Source organism: Lissotriton helveticus, chromosome 5_1, assembly GCF_964261635.1.
Source record: "Lissotriton helveticus chromosome 5_1, aLisHel1.1, whole genome shotgun sequence".
NCBI classification, from domain to species: Eukaryota; Metazoa; Chordata; class Amphibia; order Caudata; family Salamandridae; genus Lissotriton; species Lissotriton helveticus.
The window spans coordinates 35,308,704-35,329,137 of NC_136065.1; the positions used below are offsets into that span (position 1 = coordinate 35,308,704).

A 20,434-nucleotide genomic window follows, 5' to 3' on the forward strand; every position below is an offset into this window, starting at 1 on the left:
ACGGATGCTGTCTGTCTATGTAAAACGGTTTACTTTCTGGAGGTGAGACATGAACAAAATGCGGGTTCAAAAACGTTCTGTATTTATGGCGCTGTTCTAGAATGACACTAATTAAATCAGTACCTAAACCTTTCCATCTATACTGGAGTAACTCGTTCAGGATATCATGTAACGGACCTGGATCAGAATGTTGACCCTCATACAGTGTAATAGGTGTTGGATCATATACATACCCACCAGTCGCTGCTCGGCTGGGGGTAATTTCAGAAACATTTGTGCCACTATTTCGTCTGGAAAAGTGGTAGAATCAGTAATCCATCGGACTGCTGATCGGGCTAGTTCTTGTTCATGCATGGTACCTAATTCACTATAACCGATTCGTGAATTCAGAATGTGATCGGTAGCTTGAAATACTTGTTCTAGGGAACCTTGTTCCGGTGCTGGAAGATGAAAGACTTTCTTGTGTTCTAGGCGTAAATGTCGGTCTGGAATTCTAGATTTACCCACATACGCTATTCTGGCGGGATTCTCGTCCTCTACCTCTTCAGTAGAAGAGTCATTTTCTTTCTCGCTTACTTGTGCTTCTTTGCGTTGTTCGTGTAACCTTATTATTTCTTTACGTATTTTCTTGTACATACTCTCTATACTATTGAGTGTCTTGTGCTTACCCTCGGCTATATTATCACTCCACTTTGTCAGAATTCTCATTTCGGTCGGATCTTTAGTCGGGGAATCTTGTTCCCGTATTAAACAATTGATCAGAAACTTTAATAACATGAACTGGATCTCAGCTTTCCTGAGAGACATGACTTCTCCAATACTTTCTGAATCGTCTCCCGTACGAATGAAACGATACATTCTGTCTAGATCTTCTTTCATATTCGGTAGGGTGACCAAATACTCGGACACCTGCCTTATACGTACGGAATATATAACCATACTATCCTCGCCTGGGACTGGATCATAACAGCATTCAGTAAGAAGTCGCCTGATTTCTGCAATGGACTTATATTTAGGCGTACGCTGTAACGCACGTTCATGTAACTCGACTGCCCCTAGACGTCTACTTGGCGGCGGGGTACCAGGAGGACCTCCTCCCGCGGCCCCTAAACTGGAATCGTCGACTGATACTCTTCGTGCTGGCAGAGTGACTGATGTGGCGGGAATTTGTACTACGGGCTGGACCGGGGGTACCGTAACAGGTGTTGTAACAGGTGCCCCGGTGACTGGAGGAGCAGGATTTACATTATTTACAGGAGCTGGCGGAACAGGATTTGCATATTCTGGGACTGTGTCGTCCAAATAGGACGAGAGAAAAATCTCAGCTGCGGTCGGTTTGTGACGCAGATTGGTCGGAACTAAGGGTGGCGGAAAATTACTGGATGCCTCCGGGGTTGCTTTTGGCAAGCCCTCGGCAAGAAGAGGATACATACCCTTAATGAGGGCATTCCTCTGTCTGTCTGACTGTTCGGTTTTAACTCGTTCACCTATTTCGATTAGTTCCCTTTCTTGGGCTCTTTCTGAGGTTTCTCTACTTAATTCTGACTTTCTGATTTCTTTTTCGGTTCTTTTATGAGATTCTTTGCGCCATAACTCGATGGCATCTTTCTGTGACTGTCGGGCTTTCTTTTTCCATAATACTTCTTCTACTCGCATGATGCACTCGGCATCCCATGTACCCGATACGGGCCATCTATACTTTTCTTCTAACTGTTTGGTGTACTCCACCCATAAATCTAGATATAATATGGCACTTATGCCATGCTTTTGATACATAAAATGACCTGGACTGTCCCTAGGCGGGACAGGAACTGCTTCTTCTAACAGACCTTTTCTAGTTTTTAACTGACGTAATTTGGAAAACAAAGGCATGACTGAACTGTAGTCTAGACACAATACAATACACAATGAACACGATAATTACACCACTTTCATACCACGACATTGAAATACATGAATGACATTTAAAATAACAGTTCGGACAAAATACTACCTGGAATACTGAAAACAGAATACATGAATTTCTCGAGAACAGAACAGACTAGAACAGAAACTAGATACACTGCTGAAACAGTACGAAACTTACCGGTCTCATAAAGAGACACGTCAGGACCCGCATCCACCTAAGTGGACACTTCGTGTTGGATCTGTGTACCCAAACCCACGGACCAGAGACAATGCAATTGACCCTGTCTAGATACTACCCCAGCAACGGTACTCACCGGGCAGCAAGAACGGAAGGCCTCGGACTGGACTGGACTGCTATGACGCCGGACGGACGAACTTCGGACTTCTGTTACGGGTGGGCCTCCGGATACCTCGGACCTTGGACTCTCGGCTTGGGCTCTGGTCGGGACTCGCCGCGTTCCTCCACCGCCTCGTCTGGATGCTGGACCGCAACCTCCGTCTCCTCCGTGGGCCTGAGGGATACTTGAAGCAGAAATATCTGCACGTGCACGGTATGGTTCCGTCACGGCTGCAGAGGATCAGGGGGCTTGCGTGGCTTCACCGGCGCGTGGGGAAAGGGCAAGTCCCTATTCGGGCGCCATTATGTGGTAAATAAATAAATAATACCTCTATTTTTGACTAGATATAACAATAACAGATAGCTCAATAAATAAGAGTCAAGATTCGAGGTAGTAGGAGTTTGCAGGTTTAATACAGCATAAAGGACAGGAACAGGACAACCTGCACTGGCAAGATCTGGGATGGCTAGCCAACAGGGGGGGCCCCGACAGCTGTCGGGCAGGAGCTGGAATGAGCGCGCGCTGTCTTTTAATAACAATACACAAGTATATATACTAAAACAATTGCATTACAGTACATACAGTAGGCGGAACAGTGGGTGGGGCCTATAACAGTCGCGAGAGATAAGGATGAAAGTGGGTGTAACAGGAGGCGTGTACATGGACATGTGATGTAAACGTAACAGAATATGTCATAAATGGGGCGGAAACATGGAGGGGGCTACCTAAGGAGCCGGGACCTCTAACCTAGTGGTGCGCGCAAACTGACAATGACGTGTTACTAGGAGAAGCTGGGGGCTATGACTTCTGAGCTAGAAGGAGAGACGAAAGTCTGGAGAGTCAGAGCGACATGTACCTAAACACTATCTAGTATCTGATGTTTAGAGAACATGTTGATAGAATCCAAAAGTTATCAGGGCAAAGGCTAACAGACACTAAGACTGGTGCATGCATTATTCTGCATGTAGTATGTGTTGAGGAATATTAAATGACCATAAATACAGTATTTCTCTTACATGGAGACGTAAAGGCTAGACGATGACTGAAACTATTGATGCGATTCAGTAGCTTAGGAATGCAGAGAAGGAGAGCTGGACTGATAACTGGAATCATAACATACTCTTGGCAGACTGGAGGCAGAGCCAGGACGAGCCGGGCACTGTGAGGCAGGAAGTAAGTGAAGGGTCAGGGATACAGGTGGGGGCTGTATCGCTCCTCAGCGAGGGTTCAGGAGACAGGAGCTGAATCTGAGTCCGGGCCCTTTTGAGGCCTAGAAAACAGGGACTTTACAATGAAATAACGTGCACACTGAGAAACGTGGCAACGTAGCTTTACATAGGCCTAATACTCGTAGCTTTCACGAGAACTGGAAACTGGCATACTAGAGATGGACACAACTGTAATTGCGTCTTTAATCGATCATGGGGAATACATATGCATATTAATCATGCACATACAACATAAGATGGGGAACACGTAGGGACACAGAACATGGCAAAATTTACTTTTCCACAGTGTGCTATGGTGTGGTGTGGTATGGTGTGGTATGGTGTGGTATGGTGTGGTATGGGATGGTGTGGTATGCTGTGGTGTGGTGTGGGATGGTATGGTATGGTGTGGTGTGGTATGGTATGGTGTGGGATGGTATGGTATGGTGTGCTGTGCTATGGTATGGTGGGCTATGTGATGGTGTAGTATGGTGTGGTATGGGATGGTATTGTGTGGTATGCTATGGTATGGTGTGGTATGGCATGGGATGGTGTGCTATGGTATGGTGTGGGATGGTATGGTATGGTATGGTGTGGTGTGGTATGGTATGGTGTGGGATGGTATGGTATGGTGTGCTGTGCTATGGTATGGTGGGCTATGTGATGGTGTAGTATGGTGTGGTATGGGATGGTATTGTGTGGTATGCTATGGTATGGTGTGGTATGGCATGGGATGGTGTGCTATGGTATGGTGTGGCATGGTATGGTATGGTGTGGTGTGGTATGGTATGGTGTGGGATGGTATGGTATGGTGTGCTGTGCTATGGTATGGTGGGCTATGTGATGGTGTAGTGTGGTATGGGATGGTATTGTGTGGTATGCTATGCTATGGTGTGGTATGGGATGGGATGGTGTGCTATGGTATGGTGTGCTATGGTGTGGTGTGCTATGGTGTGGTGTAATATGGGATGGTTTGGTGTGGTGTGTTATGGTGTGGTGGACTATGGTATGGTATGGTGTGGTGTGCTATGGTGTGGTGTGCTGTGGTGTGGTGTGGTATGGGATGGTGTGGTATGGTATGGTGTGGTATGCTATGGTGTGGTATGGGATGGTGTGGTATGTTGTGGTATGCTATGGTATGGTGTGGTATGGGATGGTGTGGTATGTTGTGGTATGCTATGGTATGGTGTGGTGAGGGATGGTGCGGTATGGTGTTGTGTGGTGTGGGATGGTGTGGTATGGTGTTGTGTGGTGTGGGATGGTGTGGTGGGCTAGGGTATGGTATGGTGTGGTATGGGATGGTATGGTATGGTGTGGTATGGGATGGGATGGTGTGCTATGGTGTGGGATGGTATGGTATGGTGTGGTGTGGTATGGTATGGTGTGGGATGGTATGGTGTGCTGTGCTATGGTATGGTGGGCTATGTGATGGTGTAGTATGGTGTGGTATGGGATGGTATTGTGTGGTATGCTATGGTATGGTCTGGTATGGCATGGGATGGTGTGCTATGGTATGGTGTGGGATGGTATGGTGTGGTGTGGTATGGTATGGTGTGGGATGGTATGGTATGGTGTGCTGTGCTATGGTATGGCGGGCTATGTGATGGTGTAGTATGGTGTGGTATGGGATGGTATTGTGTGGTATGCTATGGTGTGGTATGGGATGGGATGGTGTGCTATGGTATGGCGTGCTATGGTGTGGTGTGCTATGGTGTGGTGTGCTATGGTGTGGTGTAATATGGGATGGTTTGGTGTGGTGTGGTGGGGTGTAGTTTTCTATAGTGTGGTGTGGTATGGTGTGGTGTGTTATGGTGTGGTGGACCATGGTATGGTATGGTGTGGTGTGCTATGGTGTGGTGTGCTATGGTGTGGTGTGGTGTGGTATGGGATGGTGTGGTGTGCTATGGTATGGTGTGGTATGGGATGGTGTGGTATGGTATGGTGTGGTATGCTATGGTGTGGTGTGGTATGGGATGGTATGGTATGGTGTGGTAAGCTATGGTATGGTGTGGTAATCTATGGTATGGTGTGGTATGGGATGGTGTGGTATGCTATGGTATGGTGTGGTGAGGGATGGTGCGGTATGGTGTTGTGTGGTGTGGGATGGTGTGGTATGGTGTTGTGTGGTGTGGTATGGTATGGTGTGGTATGTTGTGGTGTGGGATGGGATGGTGTGCTATGGTGTGGTGTGATGTGCTGTGGTATGGTGTGTTACGGGCTAGGATGGGCTGGTCTGGTATGGTGTGGGATGGTATGGTGTGCTGTGCTATGGTATGGTGGGCTATGTGATGGTGTAGTATGGTGTGGTATGGGATGGTATTGTGTGGTATGCTATGGTGTGGTATGGGATGGGATGGTGTGCTGTGGTATGGTGTGGGATGGTATGGTGTGGTGTGCTATGGTATGGTGGGCTATGTGATGGTGTGGTATGGTGTGGTATGGGATGGTATTGTGTGGTATGCTATGGTATGGTGTGGGATGGGATGGTGTGCTATGGTATGGTGTGGTGTGCTACAGAATGACATGGTATGTATGGGATGTTATGGTAGGATGGTGTTGGATCGGATGGGATGGTATGGACTGGTATGGTATGGAATGTTATTATGGTATGTATGGTGTGGTGTGGTATGCTACGGAATAGTATGGTATGTATGGGATGTTATGGTGGGATGGGGTTGGATTGGAAGGGATTGGATGGTATGGACTGGTATGGCATGGAATGTTTTGATGGTATGTATGATGTGGTGTAGTATAGGGTGAGATCATTGTATAGTATGGTATAGTGGTATGGGATGGTTTGGTATGGGGGTAATGGATAGAATGGGATCGCGATATGGTGTGGTGTGGTATGGTATTGTATGGTATTTAGTGGTAACGTGCACTCACGTCAGGGTACAGTTCCTTGATTTGTCCTTAAACTTTGTCTTTTCCAGATTTTTCTAGATTTCTTCTAATCTCCCTTCTGTATATGTGCTGACGCATTTCCTTTGTTTAAATCATTCTTCCCCCTGGACATTCATGCTAAGTTTATCGGAAATTCAGATGCGGTAATTTCACACCTCACATTAATTAGTTTATTTATTTATGGGTTTTATAAAGCGCCTAAATCACCCCCAAAGGGGTATCTCTGCGCTTTGAACCGTGCTGCTGGATAGGCTGATGAGCATTATTAGAACAGAGCAGTCTTAAGAAGCTTTCTAAATCGGAGATAATCAGGACAATGTCTCAGGTAAATGGGGAGTTGATTCCAATAAAGGGGAGTGAGGTAGCAAAAGCATTTCACACTTAACCTTGTTTCCTGATCCCTGGGACCTAGAGAAGCGATTTTGTTCCTGACCGGAGGGTCCTAGAAGGGACATAATGATTACGTTTCTCTGCGATGTAGAGGGGTCCATTGTTATACAAGGCCTTGTGGACGTTGCAGCAGATTTTGAATTTAACCCGCTTGCGCACGGAAGCCAATGAGGCTGTTGAAGGAGAGGAAGGGAGACAGTTTTCTGGGGGGCATTCGAGACAATGCGCGCAGCGGTGTTCTGAACCACCTGCAATCTGCTAAGCGAGGATACATAGGCTGAGACCGGGCGAGCGTTGCATTAGTCTAAGCGGCTCACTACCATTGTCTGAATGAGGGTTTTGCGAGTGGAATCTGGGAGGAAAGGAAACGCACGAACAAACCCAGCACGTAGAAGCAGGAGCCAGCAGTATAAGCGGCACCCTCCTCCCGGTCTAGTTGAATGCCCAGGTTTTTAACAAGGGTCTTTTGGTCGGGCAAGGGGGTGCCTAGCGCTACCAGCCACCAGTCTGGTGTCCACAGCATGGATGCCTCTCCTCAAAGCATAATCCCTATCTTCCCTGAACAAAGTAGGTGGATTTATTCAATGAGAAGAGGAGCTGAGTGTCATCAGCAATGCAGATGAAATAGGCGTAGAGCCACAGGTCCTGAGGAGGTTGCCAAGGGAGCAACATAGATGTTGAATAAGGTGGGGCTTAAAAATGAGCCCTGGGGGATCTCCCTTGCTCAGTTCCATCGTCTTTGACTGAAAAGGGCCTAAATTGATGGTCTGAGAACGGGAGGACAGGAAGCTCATCATCCACTGAAGAGCAGGTCCTCTGAGTCCGATCTCCTCCAATTTCCTGAGCAGGATCTGGTGGGAGACCGTGTCGAACGATGATACTGTTATGATACTGCTAGGCTTGACAACTGCGAGTAACTTAGTTACTGCAGTATTCTGGGACAATCAAATGGAAAATTACCTCAGAATTTTGTATTTACCACATAACACATTCTATTTTCCAAAGTTTTATCACCAACAGGGACCTAGCACATGAACCTACACTGACCTAGTGCATGTACCTACACTGACCTAATTATTCGCCCGGGCGCCTCTGAATGAAATCTCTGCACTTGGATCATTGTGCAAATCGCTCACTTTGACTGGCAAGCCTTCCCTCGGGGGTCAGAGGTCATGAATGTCATTTCTGCCGTTGATTGACTTTGGAGGGACAGGACAGGTATTGAACTTCCCTTAAATGGAGCGGCTGATTGCAGAGTAGAGCAAATGAGCGAGCGAGCGAGAAGCACGGCTCCCGCTGCTGAGCCTATCGATACTGCTGCTTTTCCTTCTGTGGTGGTGGACAGCTAAGATGAGTGGCGGAGAAGAGCAAGCGGGAACCTACCGAACCGCGGCTCCGCTGAACTGCAGATACCGGCTCCCTTCTATTCTGCGGTGGCGGCCAGACAGTGGTGCCGAGTGAGAAGAGCAAGCGGCTCGGTTTACTGCCTGTTCATTGCGGCTGCGGTTTGACCAGCCGCGGGCCGTGGAGGGAGTTACGGTGGGGCAGGGAGGCGGGGAGGGGGAGGGGCAGGGTAGAGGGACCTAAAAACTGGCATATGGATACATGCAGGTAAGTACACAATTTAATTAATAAAACGAAATTCGTAGCGCACACAGCATCGCATTTTGCCATGATGCTGAGATGCTGGGGTTACCAGGGTGGACTTGTGTGGTCACGCAGTCCATGGCTGCCCGGCAAGGAACTCAACCTGGGTTGGAGCCTGAAACTATGGCCCAACCCAATGCCGGTCCAGAGGAGAATGGAGTGGAGGACACACCCCGTGTGATGGATGGGGAGCCCGCGTAGGTACCCCCAGAGTCCGCGGGGGTGGAGGTTGTTCCTGTGGGGGACTTGCCGACCCTTGCCGAGTGGCATGTGGAAGGAGGGCCTACCCGGGAGGAATTCTGTCAGGCGCAGAAGGAGTGCCCTACGCTTGATGGCATGCGGCGGCAGGCCGGAGCCCAAACAACCAGCCAGGAGACCGGCAGTTACCACGTGTACTGGGAGGATGGCCACCTTTACATTGAACCTAAGGTTCCGGTGCATGGATCTTCGAGGGCCTTAGTGGTCCCCCAATGCTACCGGGCCTTTTTATTGGAATTGGCGCATGAGATACCTTTGGCTGGACACCTGGGCCAGGACAAGACCTTTGCGCGGCTAGTGCCGCATTTCTATTGGCCCAGGATGAGAGTTGCCTCTGACACCTACTGCAAGACTTGCCAGGCAAGTGGCAAGACTGGGACTAAAGTGAAGGTCCCTTTGGAACCGCTCCCGGTGGTCGGGACCCCTTTTGAGCGGGTCGGAATTGACATTTGTGGCGGTTGGACCCTCCGACCTCTGCAGGACACCGGTTCATCTTGGTATTAGTGGACCACGCAACTCGGTACCCGGAGGCTATCCCTCTGAGGACCATCACTGCACCTGTGGTGGCGCGGGCCCGGATGGGGATTTTTACCCGAGTGGGATTCCCCAAGGTCGTGGTGTCAGATAGGGGAACAAACTTCATGTCTGCCTACATGCAGGCTATGTGGAAGGAGTGCGGAGTGACCTATCGGTTCTCCACTCCTTACCACCCCCAGACTAACGGGCTCGTAGAGCGCTTCAATAAGACCCTGAAGGGGATGATCCGGAGTCTGCCAGAGGAATTGAGACCGAAGTGGGACGTCCTCCTCCCTTGCCTGCTGTTTTCATACCGCGAGGTACCACAGAAGGGAGTCGGGTTCAGCCCCTTTTAGCTGCTCTATGGCCACCCCGTTAGGGGGCCCCTCAGCCTTCTCAAGGAGGGGTGGGAGAAAACTTTGAAGAAGCTTCCCTATGATGTTGTCAGCTACATGCTGGCATTCCACAGCCAGATGGCCAAGCTGTGGAAGGAAGCCTCAGACAATCTGGAGGCTAGCCAAGCCGTCATGAAGGAGTGGTAAGACCGCAACTCTCGGACGGTGGAGTTGGACACTGGACAGAAGGTGTGGATCATGGAGCCTGGGGAACTTAGCGCCTGCAGGACAGGTGGACTGGTCCGTACAAGATTGTGGAGCGTCGAGGCCAGACCACCTACGTCATGGATTTGAAGACCCCCCGACAGCCCCATCGGGTGCTCCACGTCAACCTTTTCATAAACAAAGTGGAATCCACTTGGATAGTGATAGTGATCCCTACTGTGGTGGGGAGCACTTAGTGTTGTTTAAATACCCCTCACACACCAACAGGCCCCTTGGTGTAATGCTTCATCATCGGGGTCTTCGCACCCCTCTACGGGATGCGACGTGCTACGACCGACGACTACGTGGGAGCACTGATTTTGGACCATGTGTGGTGTGTGTGAGGTAATGATTGTACGTGAGTAGTGGGGTTCAGTAGTGATAAGTGATAGTTAAAAAATACCTGGCTCGTGGGGTGAAAAACTTTTATTTAGCCCCCGGGCTGGTATCATTAAAAGGGGTGCGGTGAGAGGTTGTTAGTTTATAATTATGTACATCAACCGCATATGTGCGTCTACATGAACGTGTTTCGGAGTTGGAAACTCCTTCTTCAGGACGGGATTATGCACAAAACTCCCCACCTTACTCACATGAATGTAAAAGTGTATTATACAAAAAAAGGGTGAACTATAAGGTGTGTGTACCTAAATCATAGTTCATAATGGTCTGTAGTCTCTTTTCGCCCAATTGGCGTATTATAAAGACCTAGAAGGAGAAAAAAGCATTGCAAATACTGATCTCACAATAATATAGGTATCTTCCAGGTTGCAGTGACCTTAGAAAAAAGTGAAGGGTTGCCGATGTCTAAACATATTGGTCATGCTACAAATGATCGTGCACCCTGTAAAGGAAAAACAAGGACTTGGACAAAACAAACATAAAACACACGTATTTGAATTCTGCTCATTCCCTAAATTCCTGTAGTGTAGAAAGGAAAATAGAAACTTTGGTATCTTACTTAGTAATATTCATTAATAAGCCTCATGAGCCTTCTCACGTATATTGGGGGTTCCCATCATGCCAAGTTTAGCGACCTGTGAATGTGAGCGAAAATTTATTTCAGTTTGTCTGCTTACTAGTTCTTTCTGTTATCCTCCTCCTTCAGGGTATAAATAACTCACGGTTACTCTGGATGCAGTCAAACACCTTCCCCTCAACGCGGCTGCGCTGGTAATGCCGCTGTGGGAAATGTGGGCCTTATATACTAGCGCTGTTTCTCGAAATTGCCAATTACGGGGTAAATTAAGGGCAGATATGTGCCCAAACATGGGCTGACCGGGTTTTTTTTGTGAGTAGTGCACGTGTTTTTTTTTTTTTTTGAAGACCTTTATTGCACTTATTACAAGAACACAGCTGATGGCCTACAACCCGAAAGAAGGGCCGGCCGCAAAGTAGTTCGCACATACTTCACAATCGTTGTAAATATTCACTGTAGTGAAGATTAATGGCAATGTGGTCATCATGCTATAATGCGGAACCTGAGTCTTGCAACAATTCTTATGCATATTATAAGCAGTCTCATTTTTAGATACACCACAACAATAACTGAATACTTCAACATCCCCCCACCCAAACATCCCAGGGCTCAGATCATGGCATCAAGAAGTAATACGGAAAAGCATGTGGTAAGTAAGGTATACGGAATATGCACTGCAACGCATCTTTGGTTGGTGACTGGTTAGGCCTTGTATATCGTAGAAGAATAGCTCAGTAGGAAAAACCGTGCCACTGACAGATGGACGGCAGGACAAGGGGCCACCCTCATGTCTTTATTAGAGATTCATATAGGAAGGAAGAACACCCACATCATATCCACATCTCAGTCGCGAACATCCACACAATGAAAACTAACTAGGGGCTCCCATCATCAGCAAGCTTCGACAACATGTATTCTGTGTATGGGCCCCATATATCTTGTGGTCTGGAGGTAACCGGCAGCTCTTCATAGTAACAGGTCAACTGATCCTGACAATATGCCAAGTCTTGCAACCAGAGTTTGACATCTGGTGCTCGTTTTCCCCCCCAGGAAACAGCCACTCTGCGCTTAGCAATCTGCAGCACTAGCACTACTAAGCCTCTCACCCCGGCAGGCACTCTAGAGGCTATGCCCAACAAGCATAGTCGCGGGTTAGTAGTAATATCGATCGATATCATTTCGGAAAGCGCTGCAGTCACAGCTACCCAAAACGCATACACTCGATCACACCCCCATGCCAAATGAATAAAGTCAGCATCCTCTACTCCACAACGCACACAACTGGACGTGTCTCGTAGGCCATATCTCGCCAACTGTACAGGCGTATAATACCACTGTTGTAGGAATTTATAGTGAATGAGACGGAAATTTCCATTAGCCGCAAATCCTCCGGTCATGGAACAGCACTCAGACCATTCATCATCAGTCAGCGGATCCGGCAAACATGCATCCCACCTAGCTTTGGCCGCCACACCCCCTCCTCCCTCATCCTCCTGTGAAGCCCGGTATAATCATGAGATCAATTTTACTCGGTTCGCCGTTGTATATAGCAGTTGCAAGGCACCTAACACCGGTGGTTCGTCCGGAAAGGAAGGGTACAAGGCACGTATCGCAGCGCGGAGTCTAACATAAATAAACGTAGCCATAGTGGAATTATTCGTCTGACCCAACAAGGTCTGCAAAGGAAGGAAATTGGCAATCGGAAACACATCTCCCATAGTGGTAATCCCTGCACCCTGTAGTAAATGTAAGGCTCCCAATTCACTCGAAACCGAGATCTCAGCATGATATAGTAGTGGCATACCTGGGGCATACAGTGGCAATCTATTCAATCGTTTGCCTAACTCCCGCCATGCACTGTACGTACTGTGTACCGTATCCACTTCCCCTTTCTGAAATATTGAGTGAGGATTCACTATCATCGCCTTGAGTGGCAGCGGAAGGACTGCGCTAGCCTCAAGTGCCACATGCGGCATGTATTTAACAACAAGGGGTGGTGATGGACAGAGTTTCTGAATTAAGCAGAATACTCTCACCCAGTCAAGAGATCAGGGCTAGATCCAACACCGTTTTTTAGCTCACTGCACCATCCCAGTTCAGAACCTGGCTATTTGCAATTTAGTCTGTTCCTGTCCCAGTGCATGATGGGAACAGGGCAAACCAAACTACCAAGCCAATTCTTACACTGGGAAGGAAACAAGCTTCCGGGGACCGGTTTCTGGCATTTCAGCCATCGTCGGCCCGGCTTGCTTGAATCCTGATGGTGCAATGAGCAAGGGACTCACATCTGAGTATACCCTTCCACGCTTAGGGTGGACAAAATATTTAACAACAAGGGGTAGTGATGGAATTATTCGTCTGACCCAACAAGGTCTGCAAAGGAAGGAAATTGGCAATCGGAAACACATCTCCCATAGTGGTAATCCCTGCACCCTGTAGTAACTGTAAGGCTCCCAATTCACTCGAAACCGAGATCTCAGCATGATATAGTAGTGGCATACCTGGGGCATACAGTGGCAATCTATTCAATCGTTTGCCTAACTCCCGCCATGCGCTGTACGTACTGTGTACCGTATCCACTTCCCCTTTCTGAAATATTGAGTGAGGATTCACTATCATCGCCTTGAGTGGCAGCGGAAGGACTGCGCTAGCCTCAAGTGCCACATGCGGCATGTATGGCGGAGCTGACAACCAGTAAGTAGCAAAATGAGCCTAAGCGCAAAGATAGTAAAGTTTCATGTCCGGTACAGCAAAACCTCCCAACTCATAAGGTTTTGTAAATACATCCCATCTCTCTCGCGGCTTCTTCCCGGCCCATGCCAAAGTAATTAATAGTGATTGCAGTTGCCCAAAGAAATGGGACGTCAGGGCGATTGGCACATTAACAAAATAGTACAGAAATTTAGGAAGAACCACCATTTTGATGAGGGAGACCCTATCAGCAAACGAGAGTGGTAGCCTAACCCAACGCGCGACCTGATCTTCCAATTTCGAAATAGCCACTCCATAGTTGGCCCGTATTGTTTATTTGCAATCGCTGTGCACCCAAATCCCCAGATAGCGCACCGGCTCCAGTGCCCACTCCAACGGAAATTCCAATGGGAAAGGCAGTGTGGCATCCGTGAGGGGTAACAATATGGATTTATCCCAGTTGATCGACAATCCAGAAAAATGCCCGAATCTAATGAATTCCCGAAGTACTCTTTCCAAATTCTGAGCAGGGTCTCTTATGTACAAGACCATGTCATCGGCATACATGGACACCGCCAGAGACCTGAGAGGGAATCGTAACGCTGTGTTGGCATATCTTTGCCGCAGAATGCAAGCCAGGGGTTCTAATATGACAGCGAATAGTTACGGCGAAAGGGGACAACCTTGTCTAGTCCCCCTCTGTATTGGGAATGGTGCTGACACATGTCCGTTAACCCTCACTCGCACCATCGGGTTTGTGTACAGCAGAGTGATCAAGGACGTAAAGAAATATGGCACACCCATGCGATGCAGCACTGCTATCATGTATCGCCAGGCCACGGAGTCGAATGCTTTCGCAGCATCCAAAAGCACTGCCACTGCAGCAAGATCTGGCTTGAGAAGATGCAGAACCGCGAACAAAGCTCTCAAATTATGAGTAGTGGAGCGGAGGGGTACGAAACCGGATTGATCCGGCAAAACCATAACCGGCAATATCAATTGCATTCGCGTCGCTAGCACCTTGGCAATAATCTTAGCGTCCGTATTCATCAGGGACAGAGGTCGATACGACTCGCAGTGATTCAGGGGTTTGGCAGGTTTCGGCAGCGCAACCAACAGTGCCTCTCTCATCGTTGCCGGAACCTGTCCCTGTTCCAGCGCTTCCTCCAGAACCATCCCCAAGCGCGGCAAAAGTAGATCCACATATTCTTTATAAAATTTGGACGGCAAACCGTCTGTGCCGGCCGCCTTGCCATTCGGCACAGCTGCAATTGCATCCCGAAGCTCCCCCTCAGTAATGTGATGCATTAAGAAATCCTGCTGTCCCCTCGACAGCCAGATCAATGCTATGTCGTCCAAATATTGCGCTAACTCGTCCTCACCTGCCGTCTCCCTATGTCCATACATCTGCTCATAGTATTGTACAAAACAATCTAAGATGCCAGTCGCGCTCGTCATCCACTATCTCCTGTACACCACAGTGCCTAGCCCAGGGTTCTCTAACTCTGTCTGCCAGCCCGCGTCCTGTGCGACCCCCCTCACTATAGTACCGCGCCCTGGTGCGTTTGGACAAGAATTTAACCTCCTGATCTGCGAGGTCGTTATAGTCAGTTACTTTCTTCCGGATTTCAGCCAACCGAGACTCCTCCGGCAGTAGCTCCTGCAGTCGTTCTAGTGACAACAGTTCACCCTCCAGTTTGTCCATGGAGTTCCGCAATGACTTAAGGACCCCTGATTGTAAACTTATACATGCTCCCCGTATTGTCACCTTAAAGGCCTCCCACACTGTACCCATGCTCTCCACGGATCCTACATTTTTATCAAAAAATTCTTCAATAATTGTCCTCAGTTCTTCACGCAGCACCAGATCCGTCAAAGTACCCGGGGATAAACGCCATGAGAAAGGAGCCGGAGTATGCAATGCGCGAGTGCTTGTTCCTTCTGTTCCGCGCATGCTCAAAGGCAAGATGTTGCTTGGCGCTTGCACAAGGAGATTTTTCTTTGTTTGCTGGAGCGTATGTGTGGGGATTCACACTGGTGCCCTAGCGTCAGTGGAAACGGAGCTGTTGTTCCAATTGATAAGCTGACTCCCTGTCTGCCAGTAGTGTGTTAATAAATACAGTTATTATTCGTGCAGAGGCAGTTCTGTGATGAGCAACTTAAAGAACGATCTGTCCTAAATATATCATGAACTATGGTTTGTTGTTAGGAAACGACCTAGCTGATGATGATTTTGTTATAATTATATAATTCTTGTCAAATCGCACCTAGAATTCCATGAGGAGATGATAGTGGTTAGATATCTCTAAACCCACGAGAGGTGTTATTCAGTTGCCGATAGAGGTAAGGGGTCCCTAGTGTTTAGTTTGATATTCAGCGTAGTTGGCCCCAAGGTATGGCGTCATTTAGGCCTGTTATATTTGTTCCTAAATCGCTGCTCCTTTTTAAAGAGGTCTACCTCAGATGGTAACTGCTCAATTATCGTCCATTGCAGGTCATTTACGCAATGCTGCTCCTGTAAGAAATGGGCTGCCATTATTGTCGTGTTTCTCTTACACCTTATATTGCTTTTATGTTCATTTATACTGCATGTGGTAATACTGCATGTGGTGATACTGCATGTGGTAATACTGCACGTGGTAATACTGCACGTGGTAATACTGCACGTGGTAATACTGCACGTGGTAATACTGCACGTGGTAATACTGCACGTGGTAATACTGCATGTGGTAATACTGCACGTGGTAATACTGCATGTGGAAATACCATATGTGGTTATGCTGCACATGGCTATACTGCATGTGGTAATACTGCATGTGGTAATACTGTGTCACTTGGAATACCAGTTGGGTAGAAAGTTCAATTTTTATTTCAAGTTAGTGTTGACACAAAACTGAAATAAGAATCTTTGGACTGTGGCTACTGACAGGGTGTTGGACTTCAGTGAGATATTCTGGCTCAGCCCCTGTAGTGTTTCTACAGGGCGGCGGGGTTTAGTGAGATATTCTGGCTCAGCCCCTGTAGTGTTTCTACAGGACGGTGGAGTTCAGTGAGATATTCTGGCTCAGCCCCTGTAGTGTTTCTACAGGACGGTGGAGTTCAGTGAGATTTTCTGGCTCAGCAACTGTAGTGTTTCTACAGGGCAGTGAAGTTCAGTGAGATATTCTCGCTCAGCCCCTGTAGTGTTTCTGACAGGACTGTGGAGTTCGGTGAGATATTCTGGCTCAGCCCCTGTAGTGTTTCTGACAGGGCGGTGGAGTTCAGTGGGATATTCTGGCTCAGCCCCTGTAGTGTTTCTACAGGGCAGTGAAGTTCAGTGAGATATTCTGGCTCAGCCCCTGTAGTGTTTTTGACAGGGCGGTGGAGTTCAGTGAGATATTCTGGCTCAGCCCCTGTAGTGTTTCTACAGGGCGGTGGAGTTCAGTGAGATATTCTGGCTCAGCCCCTGTAGTGTTCCTGACAGGGCGGTGGAGTTCAGTGAGATATTCTGGCTCAGCTCCTGTAGTGTTTCTACAGGGCGGTGGAGTTCAGCGAGATATTCTTCTTTTAGCTCTCTCACTAGTGTATTGACTAGTACTGTATACCTTGGGGTAGCTCTGTTTCTTTGTACCATCTAAAGCAGTGTACTAACTAGTACAGTGCCCTACCTGCTGCCCTCTCTATGTAGTGCTGTGCGGTGTGGTGTGTGCTTTGGATGAACGCGCGCTTTAGTGTAGTGAGCAGTCTAGTGCCGCACGCTTTAGTGTAGTGATCCGTCTAGTGCCATTTGCATTAGTGTAGTGAGCAGTCTAGTGCCGTTCGCTTTAGTGTAGTGTGCAGTCTAGTGCTGCACGCTTTAGTGTTGTGAGCAGTCTAGTGACGTTCGCTTTAGTGTAGTGAGCAGTCTAGTGCCGCGCACTTTAGTTTAGTGAGCAGTCTAGACCGCATGCTTTAGTGTAGTGAGCGGCTGTGCTCTCTAGCGCCGCGTGCTCCTGCCAGATGAGGTGTTAATTAATCGCATGTAAAACAGAAGCAGTAATTACAGCCTTTCTTTGTGTCATTGAATCTCTAATTGTGAATCTCTTCTCTGCAGTGACGGTGACTCTGGATCCTGACACTGCTCATCCTCGACTTATCCTGTCTGAGGGACGGAGACGAGTGAGACGGACGGACACAGCACAGCACCTGCCGGAAACCCCCAAGAGATTCACCCACTACCACTGTGTTCTGGGGAGTGAGGGGTTCACCTCCGGCAGACATTACTGGGAGGTGCAGCCGCTGCGGGAGGAGGGGGGAGGGTGTGAGGTTGGGGTCGCAGCAGAGTCTGTGGACAGGAAGGGAGACTTCACATCGGCACCTGAGGGGGGAGTCTGGGCTATATCGGGGTGGGAGGGTCAGTACACGGCTCTCACCTCCCCTGAGACCCCTCTGTCCCCTCGTGAGAAGCCCCTGAAGCTGGGGGTGTATCTGGACTACGAGGGGGGGCGGCTGTCCCTGTACAATGCTGACTCCATGGAGCTTCTCTACTCCTTCCCGCAGGCCCGCTTCACACAGAGGCTCTTCCCGTACTTCGGTCTCGGGACAGGAGTGGAGCTGAGGCTAGTGTCATTCCACGAAATCTTCAAACTCCAACATTCCAAAGAATCTTCTTCACAATGACCCTCTCACCTGTTTCCATGACAACCAGAAGCCTCACCTGAAACTATGTATTTCGTTTCCTTGCACAATTTTCAAACAAGGGCAGACAATGTTTGTCATGTCAATCATCCACCAAACCGCTTGTAACATATGATAAAGTCTCTGCTAAATTAAACAAGCATTGGCGTAGCCAATAGGTCTCTCCTTTCGGACCTTATAAGTCTTTAGCCAGAGGTATTGGCTTTGGCAATGTTTCTAAGGTATGTTGTAGAGCAGTGTGGCTGCTGTGCTCCGTACTGCAAACCTGGTGTCTAGTGCAGTGACGTGGGGCAGTGGCATGGTGTGGTGTGTTATTATAAGGTGTGTGTTGGTGGGATGCATGTGGGTAGTGTGCTGGGGTGCATGTCGGTGGCATATGCATCTATACAACAAAAATCACCAATTATAATTAGATTAATAATTCTTGTCTGCAAACTATTGAAAGGGCAATAAGATTAAATGTAATATGCATGGCCCAATCTAACATGTTTATAATAGTAAAATATTGGTTGAAAACAACTAAACTACCGGCCTGTCGGTAACTCTTATGTTTACTGTTTGCGTTTCCAAATTGTTAAATCCCTAACCACGTCAATTGGCGGCAATTTCCCAGAACCCACAGTCACACATTGCAATGATCTAGCAACTTTTTTTTTACATCTCCGAAATGTACTGTTCCCTATAAAGTACAATAAATACACCAAATTCTACCCCAAAGAGAAAGACTCTGGGCTCACTCACCGTTTGCCTCACAAACTCCCCCTCCCCATTACCAGATAAACTCTTCCAACACTTTTTAGTAAAGTGAAATCTAGTTCCGCTGTAGACCCTGCACCTCCTCACATACTCCTTCAAGGATATAGCCACTAGATACAACCTCCTTCTCTCTCACGCAGGAACATTAATCGCCAAAGTAACCTTTACATTTTTATTGTCGCCTGAACACCTCTGAACACACAAGGAAATGTTCTTTGCAGCAGGCATCTTAATCCTCTGCAAAACTGTAGCATAAGTGGAAACAGCCATCGGATACAACTCTGATCTCCGGCACCGCCAAGACCTGGAACACGCTCTCTACCCACATACAGCAGACCCAAGACCTACTCGCCTTCAGAAGACTCCTCAAGACCTGGCTCTTTGAGCAGTAGCAGCACCCCCTCCCCTCAGTGCCGTGAGACCCTCACGGGTAAGTAGCGCGCTCTACAAGTACTCTGATTGATTGATCTGTCTCCTGCAGGAACATTTATTTACAAAGTTAACTTTACATTTTTATTGTTGCCTGAAAATTTCAGGACACACAAGAACATGTTCTTGGCAGCAGGCATCTTAAACCTCTCCGCTAATTTAGCATGACTGTAAACAGCCACAAGATAAAACTTCCGTTCTCTCTCCCGCTGAAACATTAATAGCCAAGGTTACCTTTACATTTTTATTGTTGCCTGAAAACCTCAGGACACACAAGGACATGTTCTTTGAAGCAGGCATCTTAATCCTCTGCGCTACTTTAGCATCAATGGAAACAGCCACTAGATGAAAGTCCGATCTCTCTCCAGCTGGAACATTGATAGCCAAAATTACCTTTACATTTTTATTATTACATAAAACTCCCATCTCTCTCCAGCATAAACGTTAATCGCTAAAGTAACCTTAAACATTTTTATTGTTGCTTTAAAACCTCTAAACACTTAAAACATGTTCCTTGCAGCAGGCATCTTATTCCTATGCGCTACTTCAGCATGGGTGGAAACAGCCACTAGATAAAGTTTCCATCTCTCTCCAGCAGGAACATTAATCAACAAAGTTACCTTTACTTTTTATTGTTGTCTGAAAACTTCTGAACACACAAAGACATGTTCTTTGCAGCAGGCATCTTAATCCTCTGTGTCACTTTAACATGAGTCGAAACAGCCACTAGATAAAACGCTAGTCACTCTCTCCAGCAGGAACATTAATAGCCATTCTTACCTTTACATTTTTATGGTCGCCTGAAAACCTCTGAACACACAAGGAAGTGTTCTCTGCAGCAGGCATCTTACACCTCAGTGCTAAGTTAGCATCAGTGGAAACATCCACTAAATAAAACCCCAACTCTCTCCAGCAGGAACATTAATCATCAAATTTACCTTTAAATGTTTAAATTTGCATCAAAACCTCAGGACAAACAAGAACATGTTCTTTGCAGCAGGCATCTTGATGCTTTTCACTACTTCCACGGTGCTCCGCCCATTAGATGCTTTGACCACACCTCCCCATTACGCTGCTGACACACTCCATGCCAACCTTGATGGCGGGGCGGAGGGGACAGGGCTTAGTCAGCTGAGGCGAGCGGCGTCATTACAAAAG

The 20,434-nt window shown here is 47.8% G+C and overlaps 1 protein-coding gene across 1 annotated transcript in view; it reads left to right on the forward strand.

Annotated features, from left to right (window-relative positions):
• LOC144754107 (E3 ubiquitin-protein ligase TRIM39-like) overlaps positions 1–18,517 on the forward strand; it is a 116,012-nt gene extending 97,495 nt beyond the window's left edge. Inside the window, exon 6 of the mRNA XM_078641672.1 lies at positions 17,508–18,517. Within this exon, the coding sequence (XP_078497798.1) occupies positions 17,508–18,073 (566 nt within the window). The 3' untranslated portion in view covers positions 18,074–18,517. The remainder of the gene's footprint in view (positions 1–17,507) is intronic.
• Positions 18,518–20,434: the final 1,917 nt, after the last annotated feature.